The sequence below is a fragment of the Sinohyriopsis cumingii genome, chromosome 4 (genome assembly GCF_028554795.1).
Source record: "Sinohyriopsis cumingii isolate HCF-2022 chromosome 4, ASM2855479v2, whole genome shotgun sequence".
In the NCBI taxonomy this organism is placed as follows: Eukaryota; Metazoa; Mollusca; class Bivalvia; order Unionida; family Unionidae; genus Sinohyriopsis; species Sinohyriopsis cumingii.
The window spans coordinates 118,619,656-118,642,873 of record NC_142964.1 but is presented as its reverse complement, the minus strand read 5'-3'; the positions used below and the strand labels follow the sequence as shown (position 1 = coordinate 118,642,873).

The window sequence follows — 23,218 nt, the reverse complement described above, 5'->3', positions numbered from 1 at the left end:
AGATACCGAGAGAGTCGCGTGGATACACGAAGGCTTAGATTTAGATTTAGAGAAAACGAAAGAGTTGTATGGATACTAGAAGGCCTAGATATAGATTTATTGACACCTAAAGAGTTGAATGGGTACCTGAAGGCACGTAAATGGATTTAGATATACTGAAAGATTCGCGTGGATAATTGAAGGCCTGTATATGGATTTATAGATACCGAAAGAGTCGCGTGTATACTTGAAGGCATAGATGTAGATTTAGAGATACCAAATAGGCGCATGAATACTTCAAGGTCAAGATGTAGATTTAAAGATACTGAACGAGTTGGGTGGTTATTTCTAGACCAAGATGTAAAGTTAGAGACAAAGAAAGACTCGGGTGGATACTTCAAGACGACGATGTAGATTTAGAGACACCAAAAGAGTCGTTTGGAAACTTCAAGGTCTAGATGTAGATTTAGAGATACCGAAATAACCGCATGGATACTTCAAGGCCTAGACGTAGATTTGGAAACTACGAAAGAGTCGCATGGATACTTCAAGGTCAAGTTGTAGATTTAGAGATACCGAAAGAGCCGCATGGATACTTCAAGGCCTAGACGTAAATTAGGAAACTACGAAAGAGTCGCATGGATACTTCAAGTTCAAGTTGTAGATTTAGAGATACCGAAAGAGCCACATGTATACTTCAAGGCCTAGACGTAGATTAGGAAACTACGAAAGAGTCGCATGGATACTTCAAGGTCAAGTTGTAGATTTAGAGATACCGAAAGAGCCACATGTATACTTCAAGGCCTAGACGTAGATTTGGAAACTACGAAATAGTCGCATGGATACTTCAAGGTCAAGTTGTAGATATGGAGATACCAGAAGAGCTGCATGGATACTAAAACGCCTATAGGCTAACTCCTAAAATGATGACACATGGTCACTAAGAGACGTGAGATCTGCTGAAGCAAATAGCCAAAGAAAGAAAGGGGAAATAACTCATCAAATGTTAAAACGTTTTAGTGTGTATTGCATTATAAAATAAATTACATGATTTATTACATACGACAAAAAATATTACATAAGTTTAGGTGCGTAGCTAAACTATGAATAGATAAATATTGTTTCTTCAAAACCTTGAATGGGAAAATATATAACTGCATACTAATCTGAGACAAAACAAGGATGTGAAAAGAGACAATTTCAAAACAAATAACGCGGTATTCGATAAAATCATGGAGAAGGACACGAATCGAACAGTATTAAAGTTATAAAAAATTAAAATAATTCGATAGAATTTGAGAGATACTGGGATAAAAAGAAAAACCATTTGTATGAGTGAAAAAATATCAACCTAACAAAACCGAAAGCCCTAAGAACTGAAAATGTTATGGTCACTCTTCCTACAAAATGTGAAACTAGAATAAAAAACATTTAAAGCTAAAAAGATGGAAAATACCAGCGTTGTCATCATTCCAAATCAAAATATTCGTACATGCAGATCGAAATGATCATACATAATTCGTTCTATTTTATCGTCAAAAATTAATTTTAATTTTTTTCTGGTTTCCCTGTTCTGCTTGTTCTTTAAGCACGTGCTAGGTGTGCATAATGGGAAATCTGGCACTGTATCTTTAACACTGTATTGAAACCTAACTACACGGATAAAAACTGTGACCGGATGCAGATTAGCTTTGTCTGTTGTTGTTTTTTTTTATATTAACGATTTATATGAGAATTTGAAGGGAATGATAACTCACGTAAATACATCCGACTTTCCCGAAGGCGAAAAATACATATGACTATCTCGATGACAAAAAATACATCTGACTGTCTTTAAGACAACAAATACATCTGACTTATCCTGAAGACAAAAAATACATCCGACTACCTTAAAGACAACAAATACATCCGACTGTCCTAAAGACAATAAATACATCCGACTTATCCTGAAGACAACAAATACATTCGACTATCTTAAAGACAAAATATACATCCGACTGTCCTGAAAACAGTAGATATGACCTATTTTTGGTTATCAAGAATGTGATAGGAAATTCAAATATGAAATAAAAACGTTGATATCATAGAAAAAATTGTAGCACCCTAGAGCAACGTGTGTTCGTTTTAGAATTTTAAAACAACAAAAAAAGAAAGAAAAAAAGAAAATAAACTAAGGGAATTTTTCAAACAAACACAAAAATGGGTGTCACTTTAAGACTGACGATTAAAAAATTGCCTGTTGAATTGTGAAAAGAGGAATGCAAGATTTCAATGATTAGATCTTACGTACAATATACATACAACGTTGCATTAAACGAGTTTGTAATTGATTATATCTTACGAACACGACACATACAACGTTGAAGTAAACACGTTGATTTTTTGACGATAGGATATATTTAGTATTTAGTGAATAAACTTGAAAATTTGCATTGTGATTCTAATACTCAGAACGAGTAAAAGTTAATTGGAAAATTGTTTGGTAAAAGAAATAATTAAAAAAAAAACATATTTAAAGATACGTGTAACAATGGAATCAAAACAGTTGAAAAGATAAACGATATATCCAAGGCGTACAAATTATCGTTTGTAATGGACCTATCTGGGGAAATGCAAAAAGCAACATAAATTAAAAGGCTTGTCAAAAAGTAGGCGTTCCAATGAAAACATTTTAAAATCATAAAAAAGCGATATAGTAAGTCTAATGCCATATTCAGTAAGTAAACTAATAACATTTGTTTACAAATGAAATAAATAAAATAATTCAAAAACTGAATATAGATTTTCTTTCATCGACGAGACTTTTCATGGTCACCACTCTTTTAGATTGAGACGATATACGAGTTCTTAAACTCTGTAAAATTTTCATTCATTTAATGTTCCACGTGAACACACGGGAGATACTTATAATTCAAGGTTAAATTAATGTGAAAGAGAATTACTTGTTGTTGTGATTGAGTAAGATATTTGTGCCATTTTATCGACAAGGATGGAATTTTTTAATCAAATATGCTCTCCAATTCAGTAAATTATCGATACCGCCCCAGGACAAATTGCCTTCCACAATTCAAATAAATTTAATCAAAGAGATCTTCAATATTAATAAGTCTTTCTCCACTTTGTGCTTACAGTGCAAAACCAATGTTAAGCAAATTATTTCACCATAGGATCTCTTCAGTGCCTGCATTCATTAACCAGCCCACAAGATCCACTGAGTGCGCATACAGCCATAAACACGAGTAAAAAACAAACCCTATTCCATCGATTTTTGCCAACCCATGCCAAGCTAACTTCGGCAAATATCAAGAATATATCCTAAAACTATACTGATCGTATCGAAACAAATATCCGAAGAGAAAGTGGTGATAGTGTGGCTTAAAATTGCTTGCGGCTAGATTTGCACGAATTAACATATCACCTATAGTGCATTCCTCTACACACACACACACACACACACACACACGTATCCATACAACTCTTTCGCTATCCATCTATCTATTTATATATGTATGTATGTCCATCTATCTATCTATCTGTCTATCTATCTATCTATCTATCATAGACAAGAATGGCAACATCATCTGTAGGTGACTAGGAGTGCAATGTAAAAATTCGTCATGTTTTCAATGCAATTCAAAATATTTTTGCAAATCATACCTTGCCGACGAATAGAATGAACGCTAATCATCTGTCTGTCGTGGTACATGACTGTAAAGACGGTAGTTCCACAAGAAAAAAAATTCATTGTAAATCGGGCATGATACAAATTAAGTGTGACTTCATTTTCCGAAAAAAAGTCGTTGTAAATCCAGCTTTGCACGACAAAAAATAAGCGTGACTCCATTTCCAAAGTAAAGGTCGCGTTTAACATGCCGCGAACTAGTCTCTTAGTACTTAAATTTTAAATAGTCTATTTCAAAAAATAAAAAAATAAACAGCGCAGTCTTTACGTATTTACTAATCTATGAATTTATTACTGAAATTAAAATTGAAACTTTTTTGTATTTGTTTTGATTTATTATTGTCAACAGTCATATGTAAATAGCAAATATCATAGTGCAGCGAATATGATACGCTCTTGCCCTCTTGACCTTGAAAGCGCGATCTTGAATTTGGAAATGGAGTCGTGCTTAATTTCTATCAAGTTGGACTTACAGTGGGGGTTTTTCTGGATTACCTTTGGAATTACTGTATTTGCAATCATGTTACGAAAATAATTGACGAATTTTTATATTGCACCCAACACACACACACACACACACACACACACACAATTTCAAAGGCATATGTTTTTTGCCAGGGATGGTTGATTCTTACAAGTATGAGAAACGCCCTACAAGAACTGTCTTGATGTTGACTTTAACGAACGAAACTCACCATCTAAATAATACACCGTGCTTACCTTGAGATGCCTTGGGGTAATTTCCCTGCACACAGAGAGTTCCTTATTGCCGATTTCCTCCCCACCGAGAGGATACAGGACCTCCCCCATGATTTCGTCTCGTGAGAATCTGTCAAACATCAGCACCACAAAATGAAGGGTGATTCCAGGCAGTTGGTTGTAATTTATTCCATAGAACGTGAATGTTTCGTCGTAGATTGGATTCAACGTTTTTCTCAGCACCCTGGTTTTACACTTGTGTTTCTTCTCTGGCAACAACTGCAGTTTAACATATGGGTCACTTCCTCCTTGACTCGGATCACGTGGTGGAAGGTCTCGAACGCGGATAATGGTGACCAGAAGGGCAGACTTTTGAGTTTCATACTCAACGGAGAATTCCAGACTTCCGAGATATGGCGACTTTTCTACGATAGGTCTTTCCCGTAGCTTCTCTTCCTTTTCTGGAGTATCCCCATCCTTTTCGTCTGACACTACAACATCCGATTTCATATGATCCCTCGCCGGATCTATTTCCGTTCGGATGGAGAAGCTTCCAGGAGGGATCTTCTCAAATGGACCAGATGAGGGGTCAGGTGGAGAAATTGGGCTTGTACCTTTGGACGTTTTCATCACAACGTGTCCCCTTGCAGATGATTTCTTCGAAGAGGAACTTTCTTTAAGTCCTTTCTTGATAGCGGACGACAGTCTGTTTTGCGCATTGCGCATGACCCGTCGTCTGTAGCATTTGTAAGCAGTGACGGATAGCGCTATGAAGAAGACTAAGGCCCCGACGCATATTCCTGCTATAGCCCCGGCTGATACTGAAAGGATAATGTGGAAAACAAATATTCATAACGTTGACGACAAATCTTTGATAATATACACGAGTGCGTGCGCTCGCGCGCCCGTGTGTTTTTAAAAAAAAAACGCGGAAAGATCTAAAGAATCATCACATCACTTTTTCTGTCTGGTATACCCTCCTATAAATTAAATCATGGCGGGGATAGCTCAAATGCAAGATATTTTTTTTACATGCTTGCACCAAAGAAACAGGTGAACTAAAGTAACTTCCAGTTTAATTAACCAAATATTTATAGACAGTAATATGTGATTCAAGCATTGATAAAGAAATAGTCTCTCATCTTGGAGTGTTAAAAGTTTAAATTAAGGACTAATACTCTCACAGAAAAAGAACCAAAGTTAACAATGAAAAATGTATATCAGAAGAAGAAGAAAATATACATATTCCCAAAAATGTCGGTCAAGCTAGTTTAACAAATACTTGTATTTTTGTCTCCCATGAATTATAGCTATTACTATATTTTCTTCGATACGTGGGCGAAATAAAGGTGTGTGGGTTACGGCTTGTATATATATATATATATATATATATATATATATATATATATATATATATATATATATATATATATATATATATATATATATATAAAGTGTGTACATAAACTACTGTCGCCGATTTTGATGGCGACAAACAAGTTATCTTTTATCAAATCATCGCCTCATTTGAATGTAAATATGCTTTTTCCGCTTTGAGGATCGAGGAATATCCTCCGCTGGGATGGAGGATTAGTTGTTAAAATTTATTTTGTTTCTTCATCTTTTGTGTGTGCTGTATTAATGACAATTTCTTTTTCCTATGTACTTTAATCAACAATTTCTGTTAAACTGTCAGCCGTCTACCTTTAAATTGTAGAAAATGCATTGCCAAGAGTAAGTTTAGGAAATATCATTCTTGAGAAACCAAATCCGATATGGATTTGAAATGTGTAAAAAAAAAAAATATATATTGCCTCATCTCACATTCACTTTTTTCTGATAAGTGCTAAAACAATTAGTAAACCCAGCTATTTATCAAGCATTTAAGGCTACATTCTCATTTAAAAACATTCCTTCTTGTAGTACAAAAGTATTTTTATTGTAATACAAAAACAACAATCTTCCAATCATTGACAATACTACAGTTCTCTCTCCACTGGATGCCGGTCCAGTTATTGATGGCAGAGTAACAATGCATCACACAAAGGACGTTACCATGGTGACAACATAAGGAAAAATAAATCTCTGTTGACCAAAGTAAATCGATTTTTAAAACAGTCAAGACATTAAGGCTACGTCCTTTCGACTGATACAACAATTCTGCCCACAATAAACGTACAAACTTACCAGCTGCCTTATTTACATATTGTATCACGTGCTATATAAAGTTAGTTTCTCAGGGCTGTAGTGGGTGGGGTGGTAGTGACGGTGATATGTTCCGTACATGCAATAAAAATTTTCAGCGAGTCGTTTATTTTACGAACGAAAATGTCAAAAAGAGCAATGATGTGTACATGAAAAAATGATTTAGGCCAAATTGTTTAGTAGTATGCTGTTTTATCATGACTGGATGTTCTCGTACCTACATACAGAAATATTCGTAAAAAATATCAAATAATTCTCTTTTTTTTATTGTAGAAGCCACATATATATTACCCTGTTCTCTTGACCAGTTAATGATGATATACCAGATACGACATAAATGCACAAGGATAAATAAATAAATAGATGATGATGATGATGATGATGACACAATTGTATACTACAGCGCTGTAATGGCCTATATTGTTTTATACGTAAAATATATAATTTACACTCCTGATAATATTTTCGTAGTCTGTGGCAACCGAAAACATAAACTGACATGTACAGGAATGCAAATTGCTTTATGGATTGCTGTATACATTTCTACTTGCATGTACATTTGAAACGCATACTGTAAAAGAAAATAATAGAAACGGCTCCAATGACATTTTTATGCACGTGCATTGTACGCACTAGATATATTAAATACACTGTACTTGTGGATCTTTAATTGTGTTGATGTGTCATTAAACCACATACATACATACATACATACATACATACATACATACATACATACATGCAACATACATACATACATACATACATACATACATACTTACATGCATACATACATACATACATACATACATACATACATACATACATACATGCATGCATACATACATACATACATACATACATACATACATACATGCATACATACATACATGCATACATACATACATACATACATACATACATACATGCATACATGCATACATACACTGTACTTAAAGGATATGATATGACAATTCTAACGTGCTCCCTGTTAAAGCACACTATTAAACAAAAAGAAAAAGAACATCAACGAAGCTGGCTTCTTGTGGTACCATAATAAAAATTAATATGTACAAATCCTCGCATGAATAATGATATGTGACACCTTTTGGACAGTTTTACATTTCCAATAGACTGATTTCATCACCAGTCCTAAAAGCAGTCTTAACCAGAGTAAACTTTACATTACCGTTCTTTACCATTCTGTTTTATTTTGAACTTTCACATATTTGATCTAATTTAGAATAGTCCGTAAACACCAGTTACTTCAAGTTCTAACAATGAGAGATTTTGTATGCATATGGCAGTAATAGGTGCGTTCCAGATATTACATTAACGAACAGGAGAGTAGAAAATTAAAGATTTTTCTTCAAAATTCTCTCCATGATATTAAAAACAACAACAACAACAAAAGTCAAAGCAAAAAGAAAAGAAAATGGCAGCCGCTCTTGCACATTGTAAGTCAACACTAATCTCCAACCAGGGAAGTACAAACGTGTTTCTGCATAAGAAGATTCCCCTTATAATATGAAATAATGCATTACTGACATCGCTATAAATAATGAGGAAGAAAGATGTATGACTACAACGCTCCGCACATCACCTCTAAGAAAGAGCCTCTATTTCAGGGGGTGCCCAGGTGACCGAGTGGTCTAACGTGCTCATCTTTACAGATCACTGACATCTCACCTCTGTCCGCGTGGGTTCTAGTCTCGCGCTCGGCCAACGTAGGTGTGTGAGAAGGTTTGCCAGTAGCTTCCCGTGGGTCGGTGGTTCTTCCAGGAGCTTTCTCGGGTTCTTACTCAGCGGGATATACTGGCCGCTATATGGTTTCGCACGTACTGGCATTAAACGCACAACAGTAACAACTACTATCAGGTTGATTTATTAAACAGTCTGGATATTACCGTATGTGTGTTACGAGTAGAACAAAATGGTTCCACACACTTGGACCCTTTCCTTTCGTTTTGTTGTGATGACTTGGCAGATTAAATCAAAAAGATATATGCGCTGACAGTAGTTTGAACTAAGTAAAATTCATCATGAAAGTGTGTGTGTGTGTGTGTGTGTTAACCTGTGTTTTTGTAAAACATAAAATTGCCCATGCTCATTGGAGAACTTCCGTTCTCAAACCTTCAGCTTCGGAGAAACGAAGTCTTACACATTGTAAAGCTCTTCGGTTTTGGAGGTAAGTAAATATCTTGCATTTAGTGCGCAATCCCAAAATGACTAAATGGAAGTGATCGGTTTGACACGGGAAAGAAAATATAAAATAGTACACCATACTTCTATTTTATATTACGCAAGTTCTCCCACTTTTGTGCATAGACTGCTGATTAAAGATGTATACGAAAGCTTCTGAATCTGAGAAACAAATCAAAATACAGCTAAATTAATGTGGTCAAAATAAATGAGGCACGAAAAGCTGTTAGTGTTATTACATTGTCCGAAAAACAAACAGTTGTAGATAAACCATGAATGCATACCTCAGATTTCCTTCAATTCTAATACTTCTATTAGCAACAAAGTTGTATTTAAATACATGGCTATTATGAGAAATGATAACGACAATTTTATCTCGCAGTATGTCTTTCTTTATATCTCACTTTCTGTTGAGAATAAATACATATATGAAAGCAGCCTTCCACTCCCTTTACATCTGTGTTTCTGCCGTTATTTTAAAAAAGTTTTCATCAATATAAGAGACACACTAAAAATTGTGTTGGAAAGTATTCGTAAGTACGGAAATATCTCGGAAATAAATACAATTCTTTGGACATAAAGCAACCTGAGAGTATTATTTAAGCTTTGAAACTAATATACACACATTTTATTTGTGGTCAAAAGTCTAAAACAAACCCAAAGATTTGTTCATATGCAAAAAGAAACATCACACATCTAATTCGATTATCTTATTCGTATTAATTCACATAATTCCATACTCAATGAATATTTAGAGTATAACATTCTGGTAATGCCTGAATTCTGTGCCTGATTCTGGTAATGCCTTAATTCAGTGCCTGATTCTGGAAATGTCTTAATTCTGTACCTGATTCTGTTAATACCTTAATTCTGCACCTGATATAAATAACGTTACAAAACTTTACGCCGTCTAATGGAGTTGAATAAAGATTTCCGAACCCTAGTCATAGAGAATAGTGGAAATACATTTTTTGTTGATGTTTTTAGTGTGCATGCGTGCGTGTATGTGTAGGTGCGCACGCGCGCGCGCGTGTATGTGTTTTGTTTCTCAAGAACACAATCAGAATATGAAAGAATAGCACCATTCGAGATACATTATAATACCGAGTAATACCAAAATACACTATTCTGGATGATAAACGAACACACAGGCATTCTCTGTACAACATACATTTCTCAGAAGAAATATAGAGGACTATATTCTTAGTATGCTCGAAGGACCCAAACATATCAAATACACACATACACATACACACCACTTTTCATCCCTGTATACTTACATATGTGAACATTTTCATGAGCAGGATGTAATTTGGTTGTCTCGACCATTTCTGTTGAGGAATTATTTCGTTTCTGAATATATTTCCAGATCTTTTACACTATGTATAAAATCAAGCATGACATATATGCATTATCCTTGTTATCAACACGTCAAAAAGTCACACAGTAACGCGAGAATCAACAATTTTCGGTCGCCATATGGCCGTCCTTTCCTTTAATGGCAATACAAGCATGTACGGACCGTTGATGCTGTAGCGTAATCTGCGACAATGCGCAGTGGAATCAAGCGATCGATTTTAATCGGAGTGCCTTGAATTTGGTCGATGAGAGTAGTGATGCTGGAAATGTAATCGATTGAAATATGATCCTACGGCTTGAATGAGCTTCGATGAAAGACCAGGAACTGCATATAGTTCTACAACAGGTCGATAACGGAATTAGAAACGCCCTTTTCACCTTTTTATGACCATGACGTTCAGGAGTCGTGCACTAAATTTAAAATCACATATAAAAGTTTCTGAAAATTGAAAATATTAAATTAACCTCAGCTTTTAGGTCTCCAGGTAAAATATTATATTAACCTCAGCTTTTAAATATCAAGGTAAAATATTTATATTAACCTCAGATTTATCCAGGTAAAATATTATATTAACATCAGCTTTTAGGTCTCCAGGTAAAATATTATATTAACCTCAGCTTTTAGGTCTCCAGGTAAAATATTATATTAACCTCAGCTTTTAAATATCAAGGTAAAATATTTATATTAACCTCAGATTTATCCAGGTAAAATATTATATTAACCTCAGCTTTTAGGTCTCCAGGTAAAATATTATATTAACCTCAGCTTTTAGGTCTCCAGGTAAAATATTATATTAACCTCAGCTTTTAAATATCAAGGTAAAATATTTATATTAACCTCAGATTTATCCAGGTAAAATATTATATTAACCTCAGCTTTTAGGTCTCCAGGTAAAATATTATATTAACCTCAGCTTTTAGGTCTCCAGGTAAAATATTATATTAACCTCAGCTTTTAGGTCTCCAGGTAAAATATTATATTAACCTCAGCTTTTAGGTCTCCAGGTAAAATATTATATTAATCTCAGCTTTTAAATATCAAGGTAAAATATTTATATTAACCTCAGATTTATCCAGGTAAAATATTATATTAACCTCAGCTTTTAGGTCTCCAGGTAAAATATTATATTAACCTCAGCTTTTAGGTCTCCAGGTAAAATATTATATTAACCTCAGCTTTTAGGTCTCCAGGTAAAATATTATATTAATCTCAGCTTTTAAATATCAAGGTAAAATATTTATATTAACCTCAGATTTATCCAGGTAAAATATTATATTAACCTCAGCTTTTAGGTCTCCAGGTAAAATATTATATTAACCTCAGCTTTTAGGTCTCCAGGTAAAATATTTATATTAACCTCAGCTTTTAGGTCTCCAGGTAAAATATTATATTAACCTCAGCTTTTATGTCTATAGGTAAAATATTATATTAATCTCAGCTTTTAAATATCAAGGTAAAATATTTATATTAATCTCAGATTTATCCAGGTAAAATATTATATTAACATCAGCTTTTAGGTCGCCAGATAAAACAATCAATATGTATTTACTTGTATTTTGAGGATATACAAGGAAGTCGGGTCCAGAAAATATACCAACCCATAAAGAGATGCTCATGAAAGTGAAGTGACCAAATAAGTGGTCAAACAAGTGGCTAGTGTAATACATAGACGCAGTGACCTCAGTAAACCGCAAAAACACTACGATATATATATATATATATATATATATATATATATATATATATATATATATATATATATATATATATATATATATATATATATATATATATATATATATATATATATATATATATATATAGTGGTTACAGCGTCCGCCTAGGATGCGGGAGGTCGTGGGTTCAGTCCCCGGCCGATTCATACCAAAGACTTACAAAAATGGCACTAACAGCTGCCTCGCTTGGCGCTCAGCATTAAGATGTTAGTGTTAGGACTGGTCGGCCTGGTATCAGGATCATGTGGCTTTGTGGGACATCATACTACATGTCTGCGGCATGATGCCCCAGTGCTATACATAACTATAAACTGTCACACTGCAGAATTCGTAGCGATTTGACTGAACAATTGTTAAAGCTACGTTAAAAATCCAAATCACACACACACACACACACACACACACATATCCATGTTAATTATTTTATCATCAATAGCCGCCGAATGCTGTTTGTTAATCGTATTGAGGCTACTTTGCGCCGCAGTAAGCAGTTCTGAATAGAACGTATTCATGAATGTAATCGTATCGAACTTACTTTGTTAGCGCCACCAGAGACACCGGTTCCTATCGATATATCCCCAACAATAATTCCGATTGGTGTGCCTATAATAGTTGATGTGGTAAAAATCCAACTCGAGCTTGGACCCGTAATGGTAGAGCCACGATGGAGGGAACATTCGAAGTGGAGCAAACACGTCTATATTCATTAGACCGTACTTATCTATGAGAAAAAGAAAAAAACATAAACGCAGAGGGTTTAAAAATAAATCACCAGCGGTAATGTTGCTGCTGCATTAAAAAAATTACCAGGAACACCAAAGGTTCAAATATCCTGGCGAAAAACTTATTCCTGGATACAATTATTGTGGGCCCGGGACACGGTTTGATATAACACTTGTTTCTTAAAAACCAGCAAAAGTCTGGTAATGCATCCGTAAAGCGTGTTGATGCTGCATGACCTTGTTTATAATACATCAAAATATATCCGTGTACGTCAACGTGCCGACGTTGATCTCATTCATTACTCGAAAGCGAATAATCCTAGACTGGAAAAAGTTTAGCTAGGTGGATCAATCAAAGATGTATACAACTCAAGATTGTTTTGAGTAGAAATTAAAAGTGAATTAGATTGATATAAACAAAAGCCGGACATTATAATAATATACTTCAGTCCGCGTGGATACTGGAAAGGTGAAGCTGCTGTAGAAAAGTTAGCAAGCGCGACAAAGGTTACCCATTGTGCTGCTCGAGCATGGTTGGCCAAACAAGCGTTGTGGCAAATTTGCCTACAAGCGCCAATAAAAAAAAAAAAAACACGTGGGTGGTTTGATGTCCAAATACCAAATGAGGTTCTTCGATCTGATCTCTTATTTCTTCCACATGATTGTATACGTGATCTTAGGACACAACTGCACACATACAAAATACGCGTTCGCAATTATTGATGTTGCAAGCAGACACAAAGACGCTGATCTGTTGACATCAAAAGATTATGCAAGTGTCGCTGATGCACGTGAACTCATTTATACACATTCACCACTAACATGGCCATGATTATTACAAGCCGATCCTGGTAAAGGGAATTTCTCTAATCTGTTGCTGCGCTGTTGGTTAAACAGCGTGTGCGCATTCGCGTTGGAGGCCGTCATCAAGCTACTTTGAAACGGTTTAATCGCACACTTGCAAGACGGTTATTCTGACATTCGTACGCGCGGAGATTAGCAATGAGATCTCAGAGTGCAGAGTGATCGCACGAATGGGTAGCACGACGTCCATTAGTCTAAATAACAAAATCACACGTATTATTGGTTCAAAAGCATCTAATATATTCGAGAAAAGACTGTCACGGTTACTCAGAAAATGATGTAACAACCGTTAGAACCACTCGGAAACAATTTTGTTCGGTATCTGTATCAGGATATTTAGGTGGACAACGTCTGCTACTGACCCAGTATTGTCGATTGATTTATTTACTGTTTCTCAACGGATTGATACTCGAAGACAAGTAACACGTTATAGTTTGGCAACATCACTGGATGTACCTTGTACACCTAGCAGGACATTTGTGAGATTGGAGTTGCAAATCGTTTCAACGTATACGGAACTGCCAACACATGTTTTAACACGTTAATAAATCGTTTTGCAATTCACAGTGTGCATCAGTCGTAAGTTAATTCACAATAGCATGATGGCCAAACACGTAAGTGGTAATGCCATCGAGTAATATCCACCGCTTGGTATGAAAAGGGGACAAACTTACATTAGTGCATCGGTATGCATAAATGTGTTTCCGAGTCTGTATCATATTTGCGCATGTGGGAATTCTCCTCGCTAACGGAAAAACTCTACAAACATTTCATGCCTGAAATATCTTTTATACAATAACCCGTAGAACACCTTTTCCTTTTCAATGTTCTTGACAGGGTATTTACATCCACCGATGGAACTGAAGTTTCCACTACAGTCGAGTACAGTTTGGGACGCAGTCCAACATATTTTTCGACTGGTTTACTCGAGCATTCATCTTTGAATGTACCAGCAAATTTTTTATTGACGTTACTAAACAATGAATGATCACCTGGATCCTAGCTTGTGTAAAATTTTTTTACTAATCTTTGTTCAGCCATGTTCACATACATTTCATTGGCCGTGATGTGCATCAAAGATATTTCGGGATACACGTCATTGGCTGTGATGTGCATAAAAATATTTGGGAATTTAAACGCCGGGTCATCGATTAGCCATCGAAGCTTATCTTGTTCACTACAACGAACAGGGTCGACTCGAATTCAATTTCGTAAATTGTCTATTGTCTTACCAAATGTGGAAATATTCATGAGTTTAAAGAAATCTTTCTCAATATATTGTTTTGTATGACTAGACTTCAAAAGGGGGTCATATAATATCTTCCATAGGTTAGTGATTTCCACTGATTTTTCCACTTGCCACCGTTTTATCTCGTTATAAGTTACAGTGTTACTTAGTCCACCAATGGTAACATTACATTGCGAATAAACACTTGTCAAATATTTAATTATGCCTTTTTTTCAGGGTCCTCATCGTGAAATTCCTTTGCGGCAATAGAAAAAATATCTTTCAGAAAGAAGTCAACCCAAATAACTTCAAATTATGCATTAATGAATATTAAAACAACATAAATATTTTCAGACTGACTTAAATACCCAATAATGTTAAACGTATTGTAAATTTCCTCATTATTTGTAGCTTTTGTGTAAATTTGCTGTAAATTTGCATTGTTGTATATCATTTATTGTGATATTTGTGACGAAACTGCGAATTTTTGTCAGAGCTAGAGATAAATCATTATTTAGTTTTAAAATTGTCCACCTAAGAATGTTTTGTGACATATTAAATTCGTGAAATAATAATAGACGCTCATAGTGATTTACCGACATCAAATGCTCGGTATATGAATATGGCTACTGGAAGAACAGCATCAATGACTACTCTGCTGCGGTACCGAAGTTAGTTTACGCTGCATTTATACCAATATAGTTAAATGGCTGCAGGCTGTAATCGCTACGTTCTCTTTTTAGCGAGAAAAGTGCTAGAGTGTCCTTTGACGCCAATAGAAACCCCGTAATCTACGGAAACGTGTATACTACATGAAAATGAAAGGGAAAAGCATTACAATTAACCATGTAATTTGAAGCTAAACAGTGAAAATGTATTACTTTAAAAACAAATATTTCTGCACCAACCACGACTCATATTTTTCACATTGCAATGGCATGTATCCAGCAAACCTGGGGTCAGTCAAAATAAACATATACGACATGAAAGTACAAAACCGCGAAAGCATCGCATTTTATGCCATAATTGCTTCGAATCTAAATATTAAATTCCAATTTCAAAAAATTAATAGGTTTACACATGGAAAATTAATCACGTATAAGTGGAGACAGGTTGTATTCTAATACGTTTAACCGCAGGAACCATAATACATGTTCTGAAGTTTGAAGCAGAATCGTAGCATCGTGTCTAGACATTGTTGGCTTGACTTCGCTTGCGAAGATGTAGGAAGGGGGATGTCTACGTCTATTGCGAGCGCGCTGGTGGCTTAAGAGCCCAATAACTGATAAGCACATCCGTCCACAGAGGCTGCAGGGAAATGTCTGGCTTGTGGTGGGTGCTGTTGATGGCTCCCGGTTTTTCTTCGCCATGGTTTTTTTCTCCAAACTTGTCCATTTATTTTGTTCAAAAGTGGCAATGGCCGGTGAACTGTACGTTGCCAGCTTTCACGATTAGCAGCTTGTGATGCCCATTGGTGGTGAGGGTCTTTTTCAAGGAGTCTTTATATCTCTTTTGAGGTGCCCCTCTATCACGGTGACCAGTGGACAGCTCACCATACAATGCAGTCGTAGGCAGGCGATGATCATCCATCCTGGACACGTGCCTTGCCCAGCGTAGCTGTATCTTCGTGAGCATGGCCTCAACGCTGGTTTTTCATGCTTGCTTGAGGACTTCAGTGTTGGTGATGAAGTCACTCCAGTGGATGTTGAGTATGGTGTGGAGGCAACGCTGATGGAAGCGTTCAAGGAGGCAGAGGTGGCGGCTGTATGTAACCCAAGATTCGGCGCCATATAGGACGGTGGTTAGTACGACAGCTCTGTAGACGCTGATCTTTGTATCTCTCTTGAGACTGGCTTTATGTATCACTCGTTTATAGAGTTTGCCGAAGGCTCTGTTAGCCTTGGCCAGTCTGTTGTCTATTTCTTTGTCGATCTTGGCATTAGAGGAAGCAGCGGGGGGGGGGGGGGGGGGGGCGAACAGACCAAGGCCATTTTCCAAAATAAAGGCTTCTACGAAAACTTTGTTCGAAGAAGGGGCTGATTTCATAAATAAACGCTTCCACGAGATATTAAATTTTTGATCCTACTATGATATGACTATATTTAGGTCAGGCCCCCCCCCCCCCCGCTGCTATCGTAAAAAAATTAATTTATAAATTAATCTTAATCAGAGGAGCGCGAACAGACCAAGGCCATTTTCCAAAATAAAGGCTTCTACGAAAACTTTGTTCGAAGAAGGGGCTGATTTCATAAATAAACGCTTCCACGAGATATTAATTTTTTGATCCTACTATGATATGACTATATTTAGGTCAGGCCCACCCCACCCCCCCCCCCCACCCCCCGCTGCTATCGTAGTCATCTTTTTTTTAAAAATATTCTATCATTGTAAAAAAAAAATTTATTTAATTATAAATTAAAATCAAATGATATATCAATATTCATGGATGTTGGAGAATCATATACAGCTAGATTACCGCGAGAACGACAAGAAGCAATAAAGAAATATCTACCAGTAAGACAATCAGTGAATCAACTGAATTGTAATTTAAACCAGTAACTACAACCACTGAAAAAATCCTTCTTGGAGATATTAAAGACCCCGAAGAAAGAAAGCGGGGTATTCTTCCAGTGTTAAAAAAAAATTGAAGAACAAACTCGACCTCAACCTGCGCCCGCACCTCAGCCTGCACCTGTATCTAGACCTAAATTTAAACCTAAATCCAAATCTAAAATCAAATATAAACCTAAACTCGTAGCTGAAACTGAATTTGAAGAAGTACCTGATGACGATGAAATAGAACCCGAGGATCAACCTGGAATACCCATAGAAAAATTTACCGATGATGGCGCACAAGTAATAAAAAAACGTCCACTTGAAAATGCTCAAGATATAAGAGACTTTGGTGCTTTTGCTTATTCGAGTTTTAAAGAAAGACATAATTTTTTAAAACCTGAACATCTACCAAAAATTAGAACTCGTGATGCATGGACTGATTTAATGTTTAAAGCAAAACAAAATATTCAACGCTTAAATAAAAGTGATGCTATTTATCTCACATTTAATGAAGGGGTATTATTAGGAGCAGATTTTGAAAGACAAAAACCAGAAGAAGTAAAGGAAACAAAAGCAAAAGCAAAAGAAAGAAAAAAGATGGAAAGGGAAGAAGAAAAAGAAAGAAAAGCAAAAGAAAAAGAAGACAAAAAGATGGGTAAACCAAGAACAGACCAAAAAAGATTATTAGAAGAAACTGAAAAAGCAGATGATGAGCAAATAGGAGATGAAGACAAACCCCCAAGAGAACCGGATCCTATTGAACATACAAAATTAGATCTAGGACCAGTGAAACCAGACCCTGTTGAATCAGAATTAGAACATTATTCTAAGATGTTTAAACCAAATGCTATCAATGATTTTAAAAACGAAGAAAAAGCAATTACAATTGCTGCACATAATTATAAAATTAAAGGTTTTTATGTAAAAAAAAGAGTATCTTAACGATATAAAAGAAATCATGTGGGCTCCGGCAAAATATTTTGTTTCTAAATCAAAAGAAGTTGATTTAAATGACCCGGGTTTTAAAGAATTCATGAATAAAGTATATGCAAAACAACAAAGATATAGACCACCTAAACAAACGAGCTTACCTTCACCAAAACCTTCAGATAATGGTGCTACCGGTAGCGGTTATAATTCTCTCTGCCCCAACAACGTTGTCAACGATGTATCTCGGTTAGAGGTTCTTATTGGAGGAAAACGAGCTGGAAATATCTCACCGGAAATAATCAACGAGGCAACTGATATCTGCCGAAGATTGTTTCAGGGTAACATTATTGACGTCGCTGTATATCGCGATCTCATTGATGAACTTGTTGACGATTACAGCGATTAGTTAAAGATAAATAATTAAATAAAATGATCATACACAAAAATTATCGTAGACCTGCGCAGGCCCGCGTGGTAAACTCGCGGTTGCCTATGTATAAATTCACGTACGGGAATGGATTAGGTGATACCGTTAAAGGTTTTATTACGCGAATAGCTCCTAAAGCCGGACCTATTGCTAAGCAATTGTCAATGAAAGCAATGGATTTTGTTCGTGATAAAGCCGCCGCTGCTATTGGTAGCGCCGCCAGTAAGGCATTTAGCGCCGTTAAAGATAGAATATTAAATTTAGTGTCCGAAAAAAATCTGCCGTAAAATTACCAAGTACCACTACGAGGCCCGGTGACGTCAGTAAGGTAATAAATGACACGGCAAATCAAAAACTAGCGTCGTTGATAAATCAACAGGATGAAATAATAAATACCAGCATGATTTCAGGTAGCGGTCTTCGTTTTAGAAGATAATCTTTTATAATAAAAAATGTTCTCGCGAGTATCTAATGCCGCTTTTGACATGGATGAACCAATAAGTAAAGACGAATCAGTGCGCGATTATCAGTATCATTCGTACGACGCAGTAACACCAAATAGTGACAATCGAGTTGAAATTCAAGTTAATGACACCAGTAGATCCTTTCTGCCGTGCGAGGCGTTTATCGAGGTTGTTGGTGAAATTGTAAGAACCGATGTTGATGCTCACGGTAATAATCTATTATACGACGTCAATTTCAAGGTCGGATTTGTCAACAATGGTATTATGGCATTATTTAAAAGCGCCGCGTACATGGTTCATGGAAAAGAAATTGAATCAGTTAACGATAATGTCGATGTTGCTACGACGAGTATAGGCCTAGCGAGATACTCAGATGATTTCACTAGATCAGCCGGGCCTAGTATGATGTTTGCCAAGGATAATTCTGATTACGCCGATCATGAGCAATTTCTTAAAGTACAATTAGCTCAAAATGCTGGGGCTGCTCAGGATGTTGGAACGATAGCTCAGCCAGGGGCTGCGTTTTCAACACTACAAAATGTCAATCCTCATTATAATCTAGGATTTGCTACACGCAAAAACATGTTGAAAGGCGAGCATAAAAGATTTTCTTGTGTAATTCCATTATCTCATATATTTGGATTCTGCCGAGATTTTAGAAAGGTTATTTTTGGGGCTAAACACACGTTTGTTTTCTACAGGAAGGGTAGCAACGATGCCATCTGGAGAGAGAATGTTGCTGATGTTAATGCTGATAATGCTGCTAACGGCAAAGTGATATTATCTAAATTTATTCTATGGATGCCATCGATGACACCATCACTCATCGAAGAAAAAAAATTGCTTTCTTTTATGGATCAAGGTGGTAAATCGGTAATATCCTGGCTGACAATAACCACCGATAATACTCCCCCTATCAACATCAACGGTAATTTTACCTGGCATATGGCATCGCGGCAAGGTGTTTCTGCACCTAGACATATCTTTATTGCTCTTCAAAAAACTACTAGACTAGGCAATCAGAAAGCTAGTCATATGATATTTGATAATTTTAATGCCAGCGAAATATCATTGCGAATAAATGGACATCAGGAACCATCTGAGGAGATATCGTTAAATTTTGTTAATAATTCAGTGGCATAACTTCGGTCATCGAAATTAATTCAAATTACATCGTAGATATTTATGCGAGTTCAATAAGAACCGTACTGGGCTGGCAGAGGTCGCGCCGCCAGCACCGCCAAAACTTAAAAAATCTGATATAATCACAGACAGGCAATCTTATCATGATCTTAATCCAAAATACAAAAGAAAATTACTCTCGATGAAAGATACAACCGCAGGAGGTCTTTTTATTCTCAGAGGAAAAGATGAAATATTATGGAGCTTTTATGGAGAAAAAATTAATGGAGGACCAGCCAGAAGAGGTACATCAGCTGAGATGAGTGAATTTTTTGAATGTTTTAAAGAAATTAATGAGGACATAAAAAAAAACAAATAAATCTGTTAAAAAGAATTTTTCGTGAGTGTGTTTTTAATATATTTAGTTCATGTGGTGAGATTATCAAACACGTAGAGATATTAAATCAACTCGCGGCCGACATGGAATATGTACACACGCGAATAATTCAGTTAGTAATTAATGATAAAGATAAAAAAAATAAGCAAAAATATTTAGACGCGTATTCGCTAACTGAGGAAACGTTACCAAATTATAAATTTCCTGGATATAACGTAGATGAGTTAAAAAAATTCCGTCACTGACACCGTTGATGAATTATTTTATGAGTTATCATTGTGGAACAAAATGTTACCGCCAGCAACTATTTTAATGCGTGATAATGGTTCATCTGGCGGTGGCAGACATATTTCGCCGGAGGTTGTAAATATAAATAACTATCGTCGCTGTTAATCTCAATTGCGACATCGTCGAAAACAGCTACAGCGCCGATGCATCAGTGTCAGATCAAGCCCGGCAGGGATTTGTTCTCTATTCGTTCTCACCGAAAGAACCACCAAGTTTTTTAATCATACAAGAACCAATTAATCCAGTTTATCTGCGATGTCATAATAGTTTATTATCAAAAATAAATTTTTCACTGACAGATCAAAGTGGAAACCTGCTTGATTTACGCGGTGAGACACTAAGTATAAATTTACTGGTGCAATCGTAGCTGTATACGTGAAAAACAAACAAACAAAAAAAAAAAAAAAAAAAAACCGACAAAAATGACAAAAAAACATTTCTTTTTAATTTTGAATAATAATTTCATGAATTACTGAATAAAATGATTTCAGACGGGTAAATTACTAGTCAAAATTCATAAAATGTTCTCAGGTCTTTTTACTAAAAAATCAATAAATTCAGATGAATAATAATTTTTTTTAGTTTCACATTTACTGCTTCTCATTATCTATTAATTTTCTTAGTTGTCGCGCACGAGTACTAATTACTTTTTTAGCCTCGTATTCGTCAGACAGCTCCGATCGGATCTTTTCAACTGCGCGCGCCAACGGAGTAAACTCCGCTATCGCTGTTTCATCGATGTCTGCTAGTGACCGATACATCGCCGATTGAATTTTCTTTATAAATTTATACTCGGACCACAACACGTATCGACCTTCTTGTTTGTTTTGCATTAATGTTTCAAAATCCTCAGTGATCTTGTCAGTGTCTAGTTCATCTGATAATGGTATTTCTTTGATTTTTAACACCTCAATGGATTTAATTATGTCGTTGATGTTTTCTTCGATCATTATATATTAATTCATATCTCTAAAATAAAATATTTTGATTTATTTATCTAATATCAGAGGATAATAACTAAATGAAATCCAGCTTCCGAACCGATATGAGAACGCCGATTTATATATTCGCTCTGCAACATATCGTACCACCGCTGGTTTAATATCAAAGTATTTACCAGCGGCGTTCATTGACTGAAAATATATTTCCTCGCCGGTTTCTTCGTTTATTGATTTTACTGCTTTAGAAACTCTGCGTCCACCAACATTTCCTCGTGATAAACTTTTACTCTGTGTAATCGCCTGAAGATTATCTATGGAATTATTAAGTGGGTTTCCATCAATGTGATCAATCACTAGACCATCTTTTATTGGTCCGTGAAAACACTCATAAATAAATCTATGATTAAAATAAGTTTTATTTCCACCGACGGTAAATTTGATATAGCCAAATTTATCAACGTTACCAACTGATTTTTTTCAATTTACAATGTCTGACTGTGCCGTTCCAGGATGCTTCATAGTTATCAATGATAGGATGCTTCTTGAAGATTGTATCCATATAGTAATTATCATTTGTCTAAATCAAGGTTTGTCTGAAAACCTGTTTAGATAATCCTTCTCGCATCTGATAGCGATATTGCTACTGGTTGATTTTTTGCATTAATGTCTTTTAAGTTCTCGATAGCGTTTCCCACCGCGGCGTGCGCATATTCGAGTTTTTCCGCGTATTCCAACATCGCATCTGATACGTCTAGTTGGTCCAATGCAACCTCGACAAATATATGCTGAATGTATTCCGCAGAATTCACCTCGACACGATTTCTTGCAGCAAGTAAATGAACCGACCATTAGCCATTTGCATTGATTCATTATTTATTTAGATATTTGTCTAAAATATAACACGAGTTTATTTGACCTTGATGACGCTGAATAGGATTTACCTGAAGTAAATCGTGCCAAAAAAGAATTTTACGATGACGGTGCAGCTCATGTGTGGTCGACGTGGAAAACAACCGGTATCGATCACACAATGAACGATACACAAGCTAAAAAAATAATTGGTGCACTTGGCAATGATAAGTTTATATTCAGGATAAAATTTATTGTTTATAATGAAAATGATGTATGGATTACTCGTGATAAACGAGATCCTGTAATTGGTGGAAAAAATCTGTCACGGTAAGCAGCAGCTCTCGAGGTGGTTTATTAACCGGCATCGATAAACCGTATTATATGCGAGCGTATCCTGTTACCGCGGTTGTTTATGGAATTTATCGACTAAATAAACCCGCCGTGGAGAATCTTGCTCGGATGAAAATGTCAGTAAAAATAAGTTGTGTAGCCGAACGAGTAATGGAACATTTTACAAATGCGAAACGCGGAAACGGTTTAACAGATTTACGAAGAGAAAAAATA

The 23,218-nt window shown here is 35.8% G+C and overlaps 1 protein-coding gene across 2 annotated transcripts in view; it reads right to left on the bottom strand.

Moving 5' to 3' along the window:
• LOC149801980 (synaptotagmin-4-like) overlaps positions 1 to 10,323 on the bottom strand; it is a 34,559-nt gene extending 24,236 nt beyond the window's left edge. Inside the window, exons 1-2 of one of the 2 annotated variants that reach the window (XM_089956376.1) lie at positions 10,048 to 10,323; positions 4,382 to 5,181 (exon numbers count right to left, since the gene is read on the bottom strand). In XM_089956376.1, coding sequence (XP_089812502.1) covers positions 4,382 to 5,181; positions 10,048 to 10,096 — 849 coding nt within the window. In that variant the 5' untranslated portion in view covers positions 10,097 to 10,323. Of the gene's footprint in view, positions 1 to 4,381; positions 5,182 to 8,168; positions 8,302 to 10,047 lie in introns of those variants that run through there. The other variant, XM_089956377.1, reaches the window with a different exon arrangement.
• Positions 10,324 to 23,218: the final 12,895 nt, after the last annotated feature.